General features: G+C 34.3%; 1 protein-coding gene across 1 annotated transcript; it reads left to right on the forward strand.

Moving 5' to 3' along the window:
- Positions 1 to 9,670: 9,670 nt before the first annotated feature.
- On the forward strand, positions 9,671 to 12,784 carry LOC127948737 (NXPE family member 3-like). Its single transcript, XM_052545401.1, has 2 exons — positions 9,671 to 10,128; positions 12,252 to 12,784. Exons 1-2 carry the CDS (start codon positions 9,907 to 9,909, stop codon positions 12,447 to 12,449), a joined length of 420 nt encoding a protein of 139 aa, XP_052401361.1. The 5' UTR covers positions 9,671 to 9,906; the 3' UTR covers positions 12,450 to 12,784.
- Positions 12,785 to 17,955: the final 5,171 nt, after the last annotated feature.

Below are 17,955 nucleotides of genomic sequence, written 5' to 3' on the forward strand. Positions count from 1 at the left end.
TGAGCAAAATCTGTGCAGAACCGATCACCAGTGATCACCGCTAGATGCATGCCGGTTAGAAAAATGTCCAAGTTAGTCTGCCTTGCTCTGATATCATGCTAATGTTTGCCAAAAAAAGAGGCATAACTTAAAGTTGTCCAAATCACGCAGAATTATGCGATATGTCAAAACGAGTTTTTGTCTGTCTGCGTTCAAAACCACATACCCTTTAATTAGGCACTTAATTTCAATAAGTACTAACTTAATGAGCGCTAAAAGAGTACATACTCTACAGCCTGAATAATTATGTATGTATGATGTATGAACGCTATTTGAATATCTTCATCCACTATGATCATGTGACCTACAAAGTAAAAACAAAGCGCAAAAACTTAAAATATATGAGTGACAGGTTTAATTAATGTATTTGAAAGTATCTTGATAATGACAAATCTTGACCATGTTGTTGTCTTGTTGAAGAAATGGCTGCCTTTTTATTTTGTGTTTGTTGTAAAGCCAATACTGTTAGTTTAAGTTTTTTTTTATATTTTGAAGTTTTATCCATAAAGCATTTTTTTTTTTTATTAAGAACCCCCAAAATCGTTATCTCTTGAATATTTTTTCAATTACTTTATGTGCAAAAAACAAAAACAAAAAAAGTTTGTTGTTTTTGTATAGTATCTCATACTTTGATGAAAAGTATGTTTTTTATGAAATGTTTTTTTTTTTTTTATGAGATATTTTCTAAGGCCATGTCATGTGTTTTTAGAGAAGGCTAATCTGATTGATTTATGGCATTTGTCATCTCTATAAAATCACACATGTAAACACTCCTATGTGCTTTATCTGTGTTTTAGTCTCTGAAAACTCCATTTGTGATTCTTTTGTTCTCACCAAACGAGTCTTAAACACCTCCGCCAGGTATGACACATTATCCACATTGTTTTTTATCATTATTATTTTGCTTTTGTTCCACCTTTTTTAGCCGTTGTAATAAAGTTTGTTGTGGTATTTCAAGCTTTACAATCCACTAAGCTGCAATCTCACTTCAGTCTCAGTATGCATTTAGCCCTTATTTATCAAAAGTCCTACTATAAAAATACAACATAACATTTTCTTACGACCTTACATCAATTATTGTGACAGAAATGAATCATGAAGAAGAAATGCAGCTGCTATTAGCAGCATTAGAGCTAACGTTAGCATCAAGGTACATCAGACAATTTATGAAATTATTAGTACACTTTTACTGAAAACTCACTTTAAACCACGATCAAGTGTTTGTAATAACTTCCTTTTGCGATCACGGATGGAATTTGGTCGTTTGCTGTTGTAAAAATATGCTATTTATAACCTTTTACATCGCTACACAAGTTAGCATTGCAGATGTACATTTTCATTTTTTTTTTCAAAAAACGCCGTATATCTCAATAAAATCTCATACCAAGCTTTACTATCATAATCGCGGGTTTATTATTCGGATATTTCGTGTGTACAGAGGTGTATCACTATTGTTATGGGCAGATAACTACCAGGAAGTGTACAGGAAGCATGTAACACAATGTGGTGGTGTCCGGTTATGGCACTCTAAAGATTGACGAAGGACCAATCGGAGTCTGTCTGATACACAGCACAAGGCCATTCAAGGTACCATTCAGCTCGTTGGGAGCAGCTGGGGTTAGTTATCTTGCTCAAGGACACCTCGACACTTGGTCAGCTGGAAAACCAATCATCTGCTTTTAACAGTGAAGCCAGGAAACATTTAAGCCTATCCTCTGGTTCCACTGACGTATGCGCACAGCTGAGGAACCTTTGTGCATGCGTTGTAAAAGTATAACCTGTGGGGAAAAAGGCGTTTTAAACCTTATTTTGACACAAAGTCATCAAATTTTTCAGCAATTTTTATAATATTTTACCGTTGTTTCTATATATACCAGTGAAAGTGCATTTCTGACTTTCTGCCCATTCATTTAGATAGGAGCTTGGTCTTGTTAGTCTGAAATAGCTGCCCGGAGCCATTGCCAAGATGGCAGGCGAGTGGCACGACTTGCCTAAAAGGACTTTGATATCACCCATTCACTGTGATTATAAAGCTTGGAAGAGCCAATACATTTTTAAATAAATCTCTTTTGAAAACCCATCCAGTACACAGCAAAATCTCGCCAAATTTCTACGGATCTATTTACATTTTCTACTATTATCTGAAAATAATCTGTGTCTACAATGAACATTAAACATTTGCACATATAAATAAAAGGAATTTGGTGTAAATTATATCCTTGTTCTCTCTTAGGCTCTATGGGCATTGAATGGTGGGATCCACAGCAAAAAGTTTCAGCCCCCTAGACCTAAACCAGTTCCTCGCAATAACAGTTCATCCATAATATCTGCGTTTGACATGGGAATCAGTGATGAGGAGTGGGAAAGACTACAGAAGGCTATTGACTGGCCTTTTCCAGATCAAGAAATCACTTATCTGAATCAGAGCACAAGTCCAGTTCACTCAACTTTCTCTATTGTGGGATTCAAGGAGAGTTACAAAGTGGGAGAAAAGATCTCTGTTATTATCACAGCCAGAGACCACAACAAGAACCTGAAAAGATATGGAGGAGATTTTTTCAAAGCAAAACTTTTCAATACAGAGCTAAAGGTGTGTTGTTTTATAATCTTAATTTTTGAAACACATTTTAGAAAATAAATGAAATCAATATACATGCATTTTTCATGTTAAGTGTCAACCAACAATCAACCAACAACCGTCGCAAGGATTATTACAAATTATTACATATTATGTTTAGGTTTAGAAGCTTCAAAATGTACTTTACCAACAGACATTAGTTTTCTGCATTACATTTATTATTTTCTATTTATCTTAAAGGCGAGTGTGTATGGGGAGGTTTTGGATCATCATAATGGGACTTACTCTGTTGAACTTCTTCTGCCGTGGGAAGGTCAGGCACAAGTTTCTGTACGTCTAGAGCACTCCAGTGAAGTTGTGCAGATTCTTAAAAAATAAGAATGAGTGAGTCTTCATTCCCACGCACCCACTTCAATGGATACTTTGAAGGACCAGGACCCAATAAAACCAGGATCCGTGAAGTAGTAGAATGTAATCTTAAGTGGGGTGCAGATAGAAGTTGGAGTAAAGGTGACTGCTGCTGTGAGCATAAGGATATAAAAACAGGAACGGTGTGGCAGTGTGAGAGACCAAAGAAACTTGACTGTGACAAACTGGTTCGTCACGCAGGCGGACGTATGGAAAGCCCATTAAATCCTTTTGAGCAGCAGCTTTTTACACAGTAATGATTCAAAGTTAATTTCATAACAATTGTATAATTATAAATCAAACAAACAAAAAAAGTGTAAAAAAAAACAAAACAAAAAAAACAATCTCTCTCTCTCTCTACAGACAATTAACAAATGTTGCTATTAGTGTAGACAAAATGTGTCTTTAACAGCACTGCACCTATTGGTAAGTTTACATAATGATCTCTGTACATTTCGACCATGCAATTTGGGGGGGTTTGGGGTATGTCGGTTTAGACAGAAAGGAAACAAAATTATATAGAGAAGCGAATATGATTGATAAAGATGCTTGAAACGGGCCCTACAAATTTCAGCACACTCTAAAAAATGCTGGGTTAAATAGAAAAAGCGACAACCCCAGCGGTTGGCAGAGTTATAAAGTCCAGGGTTCATTAACTAAAGCCCTGCCATATGTTTATTCCAACCATGAAGAGAAGGAATCAAGTCATTCTTTTCAAGTCACAAGCAAGTCTCAAGTCTAATCCAAAGTTAAAGTTAATGAGATAATTAAGTGACTAGTGATGAACACCTCTTCTGTGAATCTACAGCATGTAAACAAAGTACTGTTCTAATAAATAGATTTAATTAATTTCAAAAATTGTGAAATACGCTTTAAAAAAATGAAACTTCTTTATTTTCTGTACTATTCAGACACACACATACATCAAGAACCAGCACATGAATCTCAATAATCTCAATCAACAAAGCGCGTCATGCTGCTATGTGTGCTGGGTATGAAAAATGATTGTTACCACTATTGAGAATCATATGATAAGTGTTGATGTTTAAAAGGTTGAGCTGATCCAATATTTAAAAATGTTAGTTTTTTTTTTTTCTCATTTTGTATCATGTGACTGTCAGTCAGTAAACCAAAGAAAATAACGACTTTATGATGTTCCTTCATTGCTAAAAAAGCAGATATTACAAAATTAATCTGCAACTTCAACTTTTTGATTAAGCGTAGTATAAATGTTTTCTGTGAATCTTACAGAAAATAATTAGAAACAAATTACTTTTTTTTAGGATGTTAAGTAAACCTTGACCACATTTATGGTGACATCTTGTGTGTGTTCATAAAAAAAAAAGAAAAAAAAGAAAAATCTAATGCTGTGGCTGAAGTCAGTCGTAGCTCTTGCGTTTCTCTTTTCTTCAATGATGTTGATTGTTAACAGCAGATGTTCTTCACTAATGATCAATCATCATTTAATTATCAATCAATCAATCAACATTTATTTGTATAGCGCTTTACAACAACTGTCAGGTATCCAAAGTGCTTCACATCATAGAATACAATAAACATCATATCATACAATAAATACATATAACAAAAAAGAAAACAGCAAGAGGGAAATTGTGTCACCACTACTATGTATTAAAAGCCATCCTAAACAGGTGGGTTTTAAGTTTAGACCTAAAAAGAGTTTCATCTGCAGTTGTACGGATATCAGGGGGTAACTTGTTCCAAAGTCTTGGGGCAGCAACTGCAAACGCCTGATCACCCCAACGCTTGTACTTTGACCTTGGGACTTCTAAAACCAGTTGATTTGAAGACCGTAACGACCGGCTGTGCTCACGCAGGGTTAAAATCTCACTTATGTACTCCGGTGCTCGGCCATTTAGGGCCTTAAAAACGAACAACAAAATCTTAAAATCTATTCTAAACTGTACTGGAAGCCAGTGTAGTAAATTTATTATCTCAATAGCTTTAACTCTTTGAGGGCTTGGGATTAGTGATGGGAAGTTCGATTCTTTTCAGCGAACCGGTCCTTTCGGACGGTTCGATTCAATAAACCGGTTGAAAAAAATGGTTCACCGGTTATTTTTTGCTCGACGTAATGACGTCATTGGCTATGACGTAATGGCGTCAAATCTATCAAACATTAAAATATATAAAGTCAGTAATCATAACTTTAGTCATTTAAAAACCTCATAATCATGAAAAGTTTACAATTAAGTTTTGCAACAATGCACCCAAATACAGTAACAGCATAACATTGGCACAGAATCAGTTCAGAATCAATCACCAAATCATAAAAAAAAGCAAAACAAATATAGTTATTTTATCACACTTTCCGATGTTTAACAAAATAATTGATAAATTACACACATGCGCAGTATCATCAGTTCATCCGTTCTCAAAACGGTTTTTCGGTTGCAATCATTACTGATGCAACCGGTTCTTGACTCGAGAACGAGAACTGCTCCAGCAGTGGGCGTGTTCATTCATCATCTGATTCTGCTCGGTGTTCATCTTCAGTTCTCTCTTCACAGCAGTTCAGTCAGTTTACTGTTTGAGTAAATTAATTTTCTGGGATATTGGTTTATTCTGACTCAGAGGGAGTGTCAGTCACGTAAAAAAAAAGTTAAAAGCTTAAGTAATTTGTGGATTAATGCTGACTGGAGGCGCAGACCATTTCAAACTATTCAGTTTGATTTGGTGAACTGGTTTAATTGATTCACTGAGAAGAACTGGTTTAATTGAACGATTCGTTTGCGAATCAGACATCACTACTTGGGATTTGACTTGAGACTTGCTTGAGACTTGAAATGAATATCTTTGCTCCTCCTCTATGGAGGACCAAACCTGCAGAAATTAAAAATAAATAAATGTAATTTAAAGGAAACAAGTAAATAAATGATGTGATAAAAACAAAAATAGGTCATTTGTAATTACATTTTATCCTGAATTTATATTTTAAATTACTTTTTTTCCTTTATGTATTTATTTTACATTTATTTTTATTCTTTTTAACTTTTATTTACTTGAACTTTCATTCATTTTTATACATTATGTATTTATTTATTTTTAAATGTATTTATTTGTTTATTTATTTATTATATGTATTTATTTATTCCCACATGTATTTATTTTCAGATTTATTTATTCATTTATTTATTTTTACTTTTCCGTGTGCAACATGGAAATGAGGGTGGCGGTCCTCGTGGATCACCGGTGAATCATTGGTTGAGAGCTCACGTTGAAGCATCACATTTGTGAGTGTATTTTGCCCATGCCTTTATACAGTCTATTGTAGTGCTATATCAACTGGAGAGATCCAATAAATTTTCAGAGATTCACTTTATTATTTCTAATTATTTTATAGCGAACAAATTCAGCTATTTTTACTCATAGTTACATAATTAAGCCCGAAACCATCAACATTGTCTATGAGTTTGTAGGTTGATGACACTAGACACTTGGTGGAAGTTTGTAAGGCCCATCTTCAGTTTGTAATGGGTGAAAAGACTCCCAAAAACATTGTGAGCATAAGGTTATCATAAAACCAGTTGCACTAAATATCTTGACAGTCTACTCAGGCTCATAAGGTTTTTGGAAACGCATCCCACATAAATCTAAACCCACATCCCCCATAAAGTTGGATTTGGCGCTAGACGCTAGATAATCTTAAAGTTCACCCAAAAATGAAAATGATGTCATTTATGACTCACCCTCATGTCGTTCCAAACCTGTAAGACCGCTATTCATCTTCAGAAAACAGTTTAAGATGTTTCATATTATGTTCGAGAGCTTTCTGTCCATCCATTGAAAATGTATGTATGATATACAGTCCATGTCCAGAAAAGTAATAAAAACATCATCAATGTAGTCCATGTGACATCAGAGGATAGGTTAGAACTTGTTGAAGCATCAAAAATACATTATGGTCCAAAAATAACAAAAACTATGACTTTATTCAGCATTGTGTTCTCTTCCGGGTCTGTTGTGAGCGCGTTCAAGTGTAGTGATTTTTTGTAGCGGATCTTTTGTAAGATGTAACGGTTTGTGAATGACTCATTTGATTTAACTAGTTCTTCTTGAACTAGTTCACCAAATCGAACTGAATCGTTTTAAACGGTTCGCGTCTCCAATACACATTAATCCACAAATGACTTAAGCTGTTAACTTTTTTAACGTGACTGACACTCCCTCTGCGTTCAAACAAACCAATATGCCAGAGTAATTTATTTACTCAAACAGTACACTGACTGAACTGCTGTGAAGAGAGAACTGAAGATGAACACCGAGCCGAGCCAGATAATGAACAAAAGATTGACTTGTTCACGAGTCAAGAACTAGTTGCATCGGTTTTCGGATCACCAGTAGTGATGAGAGGTTCGGTTCTTTTCTGCAAACTTTTTCTTTCAGACAGTCCGATTCAATAAACTGGTTGAAGAAAACGGTTCACCGGTTCTTTTGCACTCGACATAATGACATCATTGGCGATGATTGCCCTTCATTCAAGCCTTTGGTTTACCTGCGCTAATAACATTAGCACTGAATCAGTTCAGAATCAATCATCAAAAGAACGAATTCGGTTCAGACGCTCTGTGTCGGTCTGCTTCACGCTGAATCATGCATCCGCGGTATCATCATCTCCTCGGTTCTTGAATCAGACACGTCCGACAGAAATTGTTCTCAGTTCAGTGTACTGGGGATCCGAAAACCGATGCAACTGGTTCTTGACTCGAGAAGTAAATAAAGTAAATCTTTTATTTGTTATCTGGCTCGGCTCGGTGTTCATCTTCAGTTCTCTCTTCACAGCAGTTCAGTCAGTGTACTGTTTGAGTAAATTGAGTAAAGCTCTTGGACTAAATCTAAAATATCTTAAACAGTGTTTCGAAGATGAACAGAGGTTTTACGGGTTTGGAACGACATGAGGGAGTCATTGATGACATAATGTTTTGGTGAACTATCCCTTTTAGTTTAGGGAACATCTCTTACATCACATATAACATTGGTCTGTTCGATTTTTTATATCTCTAAAATAAACTTGAATAAAATGTAAACATTACTAAATATACCTGACTCGTAAAAGAACACTTTACAGTTGGTTTTGTGACTGTAAGCTATCCTCTTAAAATGTTATTGGAATTAGAAACTTTATGATTTTAAGTTTAGAGATGGGCCCTGAATGAAAAAGAACTGTGAGCCTGAGTAGACCTTATAGACCTTATGTGTAACTAGTTTACGATAAACGTATGCTCACAACACGAACATTGGCCTTTGACGATGTTGATGGTTCTGGGCTTAATGATGTAATATGAGTCGATCAAGCACATCCAACTCTCAAATTCTAATCATTGTTATTAGGTTAATCAGAGGCTTGGCTTCTGCGTGAGCTCTCAACCAATGACTCACTGGTGATCCACAAGGACTGACTCCCTCATTTCCATGTTGCACACGGAAAAGTAAAAATAAATAAATGAATAAATAAATAAATAAATCTGTAAATAACTACACATGAGAATAAATAAATAAATAAATACATATAATAAATAGATAAATAAATGCATGAATAAAAACATTTCATAATAAATTAATATAAGAAATAAATTAATTAAATATAAAAATGAATAAAAGTATAAGTAAATAAATGTTAAAAAAAGAATAAAAATAAATGTAAAATAAATACATAGAGGGAAAAAAATTAAAATATAATTTTGGATTACATTTGATTTCAAATGAACTATTTTTGTTTTTATCACATCATTTATTTATTATTTTCATTTTATTACATTTATTTAATTATCTATCTATATCTTTATTTATTTATTTCTAATTTCTGCAGGATTGGTCCTCCATACTCCTCTGCTGAAATCAGATGCTCAGTTCATGGGTGGGATAAACATATGGCAGGACTTTTACTTTCTGACCCATGGACTTTATACCTCTACCAGCTGCTGAGTTTGCCCCTTTTTAACCCAGTGCTGATGTATATTACATTTATCTTCTTTGCTTTTTTCCAAAATTTAAATGGTCAAAACATACACAGACCACATATCGGAGGATGGATATCAACTGTAATCCAATGTTGTTTCAAAAGAATTCACGTAGCTAAACAACCTTTAATTAATATGCATGTTTCTTTGTTTTAGGTACAATGGAGAAATGCAGGTCTGGCATGAAGACACCGGTTCCGGGAGGGTTTCATTTAAAATATGTCTGGAATTCTTTTGTATGCAAAACTCGACAGTTCAGTCCTGCACAAAAGGCAAACTGTCTTAAAAACAAGATTGTCTATTTGATGGGAGACTCCACCACAAGGCAGTGGTTCGAGTACTTAGAAAGAAACGTGCCAGGCAAGTATGACAAAATTTTCAATCTTCAATTTAAGAATCAATAGCAAGAATGTATAATATAAATGAAACAATGACTTACAGAGGCCCTGCAAAGGATATGGTGCATGTAATCTAAATATATATATATATTGGCCATTGATGAAAATATCAAAAACTGGTGCATTGTTCAGGCAAACTTGCAAAATGTTATTACAAATATGATTTACATAGGGGAAGTCAGTTCTGAAAAAAAGCTCATCTTGTTTGCAGATGCTACTTGGTTTAATAGTTTCCATCTAATGCAATCAAATTGAGAACTTATATATATATCAGTTCAGGGAGAGTTTGCCCAAAATAAAAAAAGTGATCATCTACTTACACACTTATCATTCAAAAGTTCAAGCTATGGTTATAATATTTGTTTTACATATTTTGATTAGGCATAAAAAGAATGAACCTCCACACTCATCCTAGAGGTGGCCCACTGATGGCTGTGGAGCTGAAAAATAATATTGTTGTTCACTGGAGCATGCATGGTGTTCTTTGCGACTTGGTGTAGTTATGCCTATCATTTACCTACATTACATCAGCAATGATATTGATGAAATAGCCGGTGGGGCTCATGCAGTCATTGTCTTCACATACTGTTCTCACCTGGTCTTTCACCCGATAACATTTTACATATATGAAGTGGCCAAAATCCGCCAGTCTGTTGTTGCACTGCTGAGTCGTGCTCCAGAGACCACCGTCATCATCAAGTCTGGAAACACTGCAGGACTAAAGGTAAACTTCCTCTCTTTCCAATCCTAAAAAATCTCTTTGAAATGTTGTAGTTAGTATGGTATTAGTTGTACATGAAATTCTACCGTTTGGGGAAACAAAGGAGAGAAAAGTAACTTGAGTTTCTTATAAAAAAAAAAAAAAAAAAAATGGAATGTAATGCACTACTTTACTAAGTAAACTATAGGTACTTGATTCGCATGACTCAGGTTAATTGTAAAGTGTTAACCCCAACACTGAAAGTCTAGAAACACTGGGGCTCAAAGATGTGTGCTTTGTTGAGACTTAAGCAGTGAATCAACCCAGCTGGCACAGGATGTAGACTCCAACGTTGGTTAGACATTGGATTTTGGTTGAATATGAAAATCAGGTTGATGTCTAAATCCAACGACTGTTTGATGTCAAGCTCCAATGTTGGGCAGATGCTGAATGTCGGCTGGAATAAACACCCCCCCCCCCCCTCCCAAAAAACAAAACAAAACAAAAACATAAAAACAGTGAAATGAATGGGACTACACATATTACCAGCTTCACTTATTACTAACCAGTTTGACTTTATTTCTGTCAGACGTGTACAGAAGTTATTTTTGTGAATTAACAGAGGTTTAGATGTTGATGTTTTGATTAAAAATGTTTGGTCACCATTATTGTGATCAGTGTTTGTTTTAGTTGGGTAGTTTGACTCTTGGCTTAATAAGTTTGTGGTTCCTGTAATAGTGTTTACAGAAACACATAATTTATTATTATAAGGTGATATAGTTTTTGTCGTCATTAAGAAAATTGATTGAGGAATATTATTTTTCTCATCGTTGATCTAAAGTGGTTATTTATTACTAATGAACAATATTCAAGAAATACTACTTTCTTGCATCCGTTCTGACATTCAGAATTTTCATTTTTAGATACATTTTGGGAGAAAAATCTTTCGAGACACATAGACATCAATAATCAGTATATGAATCTCAACAATGGTGACATGCTTCATGCAGCAATGCATGCTGGGAGTCACCATAGTATAAAGCATGTCACCATTGTTGAGATTCATACGCTGATTGTTGATGTCTGTGTGTGTCAGTGTAGGTTAAGTTTTTGGAGCTCATGTTTGTTAAAAGATATTAACTGATTGTTGTAATACTGCTGGATCCCATGTGACAGAATCACAGGGTTTGTAATATGAATGTACCAAAGGACCAACATAATTGTTAGATTAAAAAACATTGGTGAATGAGGTTATTTCATGATGATCATAAAGCCATTTACAGATAATCACCTGATCTCATGTCACTTTAGCTGTCTTTGATGCTGCAAAAGTGCTCGACAAACAAACTGTCACAGCAGCCACAAAAGACAGATAATATAATAAGTGTTAAGAGCGCAACTAATGGAAACACTAATCACTGTTATGGTGTTTAACTGTTATCCTGTTATGGAAATTAAACACATTAGATTCAATCCCCTGTTAATTTTAAGAGCTTTTGTAGACGTCTGACAGAAATAAAGTCAGTCTGGTTAGTAATAAGTGAAGCTGGTAATGCTGTTTGTGTAGTTTGTTTAATCCTTCCCTTGCTGAGATCTTGAGATATTTAATGTGCTTCCATGCATTTCACCCTTTGTTGCAGTGTGGTGCTTATTCCAACCAAAATTCAACGTCTGTCTGATGTCGGAGTTTGACGTCAAACAAAGTTGGGTTTAGACATCAACCCGACTTTCATTTTCAACCAAAATATGACGTCTGACTGACGTTGGATTAGTTGGAGTCCAACATCTTCCTGACATCACATTGGTGTTACTGTGCTTGCTGGGAAGGTGCACACAATGTCCACTTTTTTTTCTTGTTGTTGTATGTTTGATCTGCTCTCCTGGTTGTTTATAACAATTTTTTTTTTCTAAGGGAGACAATAAAAGAGAAACTTAAAATCATGGGTTTAACTCCCAGAGAAGTTACCATGCTTGAACTAATATAATTTTAAGGCTTGGATGAAAACAGATGATTTTGTGGGGGGCAAACAGTTCCTTTATCTCCATTAGTTTACCTTCTTCCTTTCCCTACAAGGAAGGGTATTTTATTGTTTGTGCAAGCACACTATGCAATAAAACGTTTCTGATTCTGTTCTGTGTTTTTCCAGAATATTTATCAAAGTGATTGGTACATGTTGCAATTGAACACAGTGATGCAGGAGATGTTCAGAGACATTGATGGAGTCATCCTCTTGGATGTCTGGCAGATGACTTCCTGTCACTATCTACCTGAAAACATTCACCCAGGACCAGTTGTCATTGCTAATGAAATCGACATGTTGCTGTCATATATCTGTCCTGCCTGAGGCCTGTTCAAGTTGATTTGGTTCCATGAAGGAAATGGGAAAACTACCTGGTTGGGGGAAGACTAAACAAATTGTTCCTTATCTGGATTTCCTCTAACACTGACCCAATGAAAAGATCTCTTGGTTATCAGTTTTGTTTGTACAGTGTACCTCTAAACATATTGCTGTCCACTTTAAAAAAAAAAAAAAAATGTATATATATATATATATATATATATATATATATATATATATATATATATATATAATAAAAAACACAGTGATTTACCATTAGGTACGGCTGCCAAAACAAAAACCCTCAAATTAATACAAAATATTCTAATTTAAAATAAAGTGCAAAAAACTTCAACAGATTTTCATTTTTTTATACAGAGAAATAAAGTCATTTTAAAGATATTGAATTTTAAAGATGGTTCTTATTATTATCATTCGTAAAAAAAAAGAAAAAAAAATGTCTCTTTGCTGCATAATATTTCCTGGAAACACAAAGAACATAATTTATTTGAAATGTATATATTTGTGCAACATTATAAATGTTTTTACTTTTATCATTTTAATGCCTTGATGCTGAATAAAAAGTAATTTATTAACACACATCAAACATTTGAATGGTTGTATACAATGGTTTCTAAATATAAAGGAGCATAACTCTTTTTTTCAAATATAGATAATGATCAGACATATTTCTTGAGGAGTCATGAACACTGAAGAAGAGTAAAACCTCATCAAAGTCACCTGCGACAGTAAGAGTCACTCCAGGTTTACCAATCCATCTTCTATCATACTGTAATTGAGATCCATCTGCGGTACGGCATCTCTGACTGGTTTGGCAATTTCAGTGTACATCTGAAAGCACAGATTACACTGTAAACACAGAGAGCCATGAAAACCATGGGAGTTAAGCAGTATTCCACACTTCAGGCTGTCTTTGATGAAACTATCATCAGAAAGGTCCAAAAAATGATTTCAGATCCAATCCATGTCCTCCACCCTGAGTATCGGTTTCTTCCCTCAGGGAGACGCTTTAGATATCCCCAGGTCAGACTTAACCCGTTTAAGAATTCCTTCGTCCCTCTGTCCATCAACACTTTAAATAATAAGTCAGCCATGTGCATGTGTGTATATGTATTGTATTATATTTCTTATTTAAGCAGCAGTCACATGGATTGTATATGTCCAAGAAAATTTTCCTTCTGGACAATAAAGTGTAGCTATCAATCTTTCTATCTGAACAATAGTTTTTTTTAATGATTATTTATTTATTTTTGCCTTTGCAAGCAAGTTGGCAGAAAGCATAGACGCAGCGACTCCATGCTCTCACTTTAATTGCTCTTTATGTACATTCTTGTCTATATGTTTTTTTTCCAACAAAGTTAGGTTTAGCTGTGCAAATCCCACATAAAGTAACTAAGACGTATGATCACACTATAAAAGAAAAAAAAAAAAAAAGTTGCGTCAACTTAAAAAAATGAGGCAACTTATTGCAAGCACTTTTTTTTGTAAACTTGACAAACAGGGACTAAAGTCCACCCAACTTAAAATACCTTAATATCACAAGTTTTCACAACATAAATAGTCATGTTAACCTAAAAAATATCAAATATTTTATCAAATATACAAAATATTTTTTGTTTACTGAACACAAGGCCTATTATCTATAAGCATACACAATTTTAAAGTGGAAAAAAGTGAGAAGTGACATTCAGCCAAGTATGATGACTTATACTCAGAATTCAAGCTCTATATTTATCCAATCCAAAGTGCACACACACACAGACACACACACATCATGAACACAGAGCAGTGTTCATCATTTATGCTGCGGCACCCGGGGAGCAGTTGGGGGTTCAGTGCCTTGCTCAAGGACACCTAAGTCATGGTATCACCAGCCCAAGTTTCAAACCCACAACCCTAGGGTTAGGAGTCAAACTCTCTAACCACTAGGCCACAACTTTATATTATTCAAAGTAAATAAATAAATAAAAGACCATAACGCGGGTCAAATAACCTTTTCTTATTATTGAAAGTTTGTGTCCAAAGCACAAGGACATACCAAGTCTTGTATATTAACTTCTTTACTCAATGCATTTTACACTGAACTCAACACATGGTACATAATGCATGTTAAATAAATCCAGTGTTAATTATACCTTAATACATTAGCAGTCTTGTGGCATGAAGTCACATCTATTTAACATTTTTGTTTGTTTTTAAGGGAACTATTGCGTGAAAATTATGTCTTTGCAGACGTTGAAAAGACGTCCACTGAGGAGAGAATGTTTTTATGACGTCTTTTTAAAAATGTTTTTATGTCTTCTGTACATCAGATATAACGTTCACAGATCCTCCTTACAAGGTTCTGTGAATTTATTTCTGTCCGACATCTAGAGAAGCTCTTATTGAGAATTAACAGAGGTTTAAATGTTGTTATTTGATTCATGAATTCTGACTATGGGTCACCATACTTGGCTGAATGTCATGTCACTTTTCCCTTTTTTCACTTTAAAATTGTTTATGCTTATAGATAATAGGCCTTGTGTCTTTAGTCCCCATTTGTCAAGTTTACTCAAAAAAGTGCTTGCAATAAGTTGCCTTATTTTTTAAGTTGACAAAACTTTTTTTTTTTTTTTAATTATATATATATATTTTTTTTTTACAGTGCATAGAACTACATCTTAAGCAGACCTTGAGTGATTTTTTTTTGCACTTACTTAATATAGCAAAGGAGATATCCGGGACACTTGGCTCTCCATGGATTGTTTCTGGCAGGTGTCAGAGGTGTAAAAAAAACTTGTAAAAACTTGTAAAGCCATTCCTACCCAGCTTTTTTCTCACCATTACCAGATATTTTGTAGTGGGTCCTCTCAGCCTCTCAGTCCTATGCGCACTGTCCACTTTTCCCCTGGTTGTAATGCCTCTGCTCATAAACCCAGCATACAGGAGAACACAACACATCTCTGCTGTTCTCACCTGGGCTCTCATCCTCATCCTGAGGATCCTCAGACCAAACCACCAGCAAGAAAATCTGCTGTCCCAAGTGTTATCAGTACAGTCCAGAAGACCACCAGCTGCCCACTGCCCTCCCTCAATCACTAGGTCTACAACTACAACAAGCTTACAGCGGATTACTGTATTTTTGCATTTGAAATGTTGAACTTTTTTTGTGTGTCTTTTTATTATGTTTTATAAGGCAAAAATGTAAATATTGCAATACTTCACTGCCTATAGACAATTTGGTATGTTAAGAAAGTTTATCATATATGGTCTATGATTCATTATATAGTTATCTGTTGTTAAAGAGGAGTATTTGTACTGGATATACTTACAGAACCTCTGCAACTGAAAACAAGTATGTTTGCTGTTGACTTTAAAACTTATAGTTATTGACAGACAGTCCTGTGACAACTAGCCCCAAATCAATCTCCAATACATCAGGTATTTGACAGAGCACTTACCCATTTCACCAACACAGTCCTACAAAAATGATCAAACTGATACCAGCAACCAGCACTGGTGTTTTCACACTCTAAATGTCTCGTGATTAACACATTCTATTTCAATATGATTCTGACACCTTAACTAGTAGTGATAAAGCAGAAGAAGTGTTTTAGCAAATGACATGAAGGCCAATGAAAGTTAAACTGAGATACATTTTATTTTAGCTCATAAAGCTGCTCCTGTTGTGTTTTCAAACTTGGAAATATCTTAATGGAATCAATTGCATGCAGTTGGAGATGACAAGGATCCTGTGCCTGAGAGACAAAGAACACATTGCTTGAATAACTATATTTTGAATTTGCAAACCAGCCATTATGGTTTGAGAACTAATGGACCCAGGATTGTGAAACACAGGATGGTAATGCATCGATATCAGGATATCAGGATATCAGGATGGTAATGCAGTGACTGCAATATGCTGTGATTCACCATTTCAGAACATAAAAGCTTTGTATTCTGTCAGTGGCCTTGTTCTCGAATCCATCACGAGTCTCTAAATGAAACAATAATACAGTTATCTCTGTGAGCTAGGTGTGAATAAATAAATACATATTTAATATTATCAAAATTATCCATAAATATTTTTTTTGTATGTAAACTCAGATTAATGAGGCCTACAAAACATTTGTTCCATAAATAAACACAAAACCAGTTGTAATTGAAAGACTACAAGCAGACAAAGAGATCGATTCCAATATTTGTTGCTAATTTATCATAAAATTAGATTCATAAGCTATTTTTTTTTTTTTTTGTATAAAATAAAAGCTATTTATAGCATGATTCTTGGTTAAGAGTGTGAAAAACTGTGCAGATATATATATATATATATATTTAAATATTTTAATTAATATTGACAAAATTATCCACAAATAAGTTTTTTTTTCACTCAAAACCTGAAGTACGTCAGCTCAGATTAATGAAGCCTAGAAAACATTTGTTCCACAAATAATTGAAAGAAAAACAAACTGACAAAAAGACTGATACCAATGTTAAGTGATAATTTTGCATAACAAGATATTTATAAGCTATTTTTTTTTTGTAGGACGGTTATTTTTGACCAGGAACACCAGAAGTGTATCAAGTTTTAATTTTAAAAAATATATTTATTATGTAAATTAACAATTTTTGCGATTGAAGTAGTTATACCCTGTGTGAACAAAGTCAGTACTTCTTGTTTGAAGATTCGATTGATGTATTGCTCTTATCTGTACGATTAAAACTGAGAGTGTAATTTAAGTTCTTTTCGGGGTTATCAGGAGAAAATGACTCAAAACGCATATATGCGTTAATAGACTCGAAAGGGTTAAGTAACTTTTCAGGAGAAAGACAATTCTCTCTGGGTCAAAATGACCTGAACACTTCAAGAGTGTTAAATACATTAGTTATATAATTATATAATTATAATAATAAAACAATCTTTTTTTTTCTCTCCAGAAGTCTCTAAATGTAATGCTGTATAATATTTGTTATACTGTTCTGATAGAAATGTGCACAACTGATCAGCTACAGGCGGCCTTTAATGCAAAACATGAAGTGATATTATAGAGCACAAATATTACAAAAAATCTAAATGAACTAGGCTTTAAACATGATATAAAGCATAAATAATAATACTAATAATAAATTTGAAAATGGCTACGTCATTGGAAAGGTATGAAACTCGGTCACTATGTAATCCCCCCCCCCCCCCCCCCCCACACACACACACAAATATAAAATCATGGACTTGATTCGAAAAAGCTAAATGGTGGTAAAAAAAATAAATAAAAGAATAAAAAAATAAATAACATGTTTTTTTTTTTTCGGACTAAAATTTCCTCCATTACAAAAAAAATGGGAAATATGCAAAAATACAAAGATTATTTGTATTATTATTTTTTTTTGTGTGTGTGTATACAATATACAATTATAGAAATTATGTATACAGAAATAGAAATCATTTATTACGTGGAAAACAAAATGTTCACAGCAATGAAGGAGTGACTCTCTATAATATCAAGAGTGCAAA

Source organism: Carassius gibelio, chromosome B1 (genome assembly GCF_023724105.1).
Source record: "Carassius gibelio isolate Cgi1373 ecotype wild population from Czech Republic chromosome B1, carGib1.2-hapl.c, whole genome shotgun sequence".
In the NCBI taxonomy this organism is placed as follows: domain Eukaryota; kingdom Metazoa; phylum Chordata; class Actinopteri; order Cypriniformes; family Cyprinidae; genus Carassius; species Carassius gibelio.

Coding starts and splice junctions, on each gene's coding strand:
- LOC127948737 (XM_052545401.1), top strand. CDS start 9,907: ATGCCTATCATTTACCTACATTACATCAGCAATGATATTGATGAAATA. Junction 10,129..12,251: donor GAAACACTGCAGGACTAAAG/GTAAACTTCCTC, acceptor GTGTTTTTCCAG/AATATTTATCAAAGTGATTG.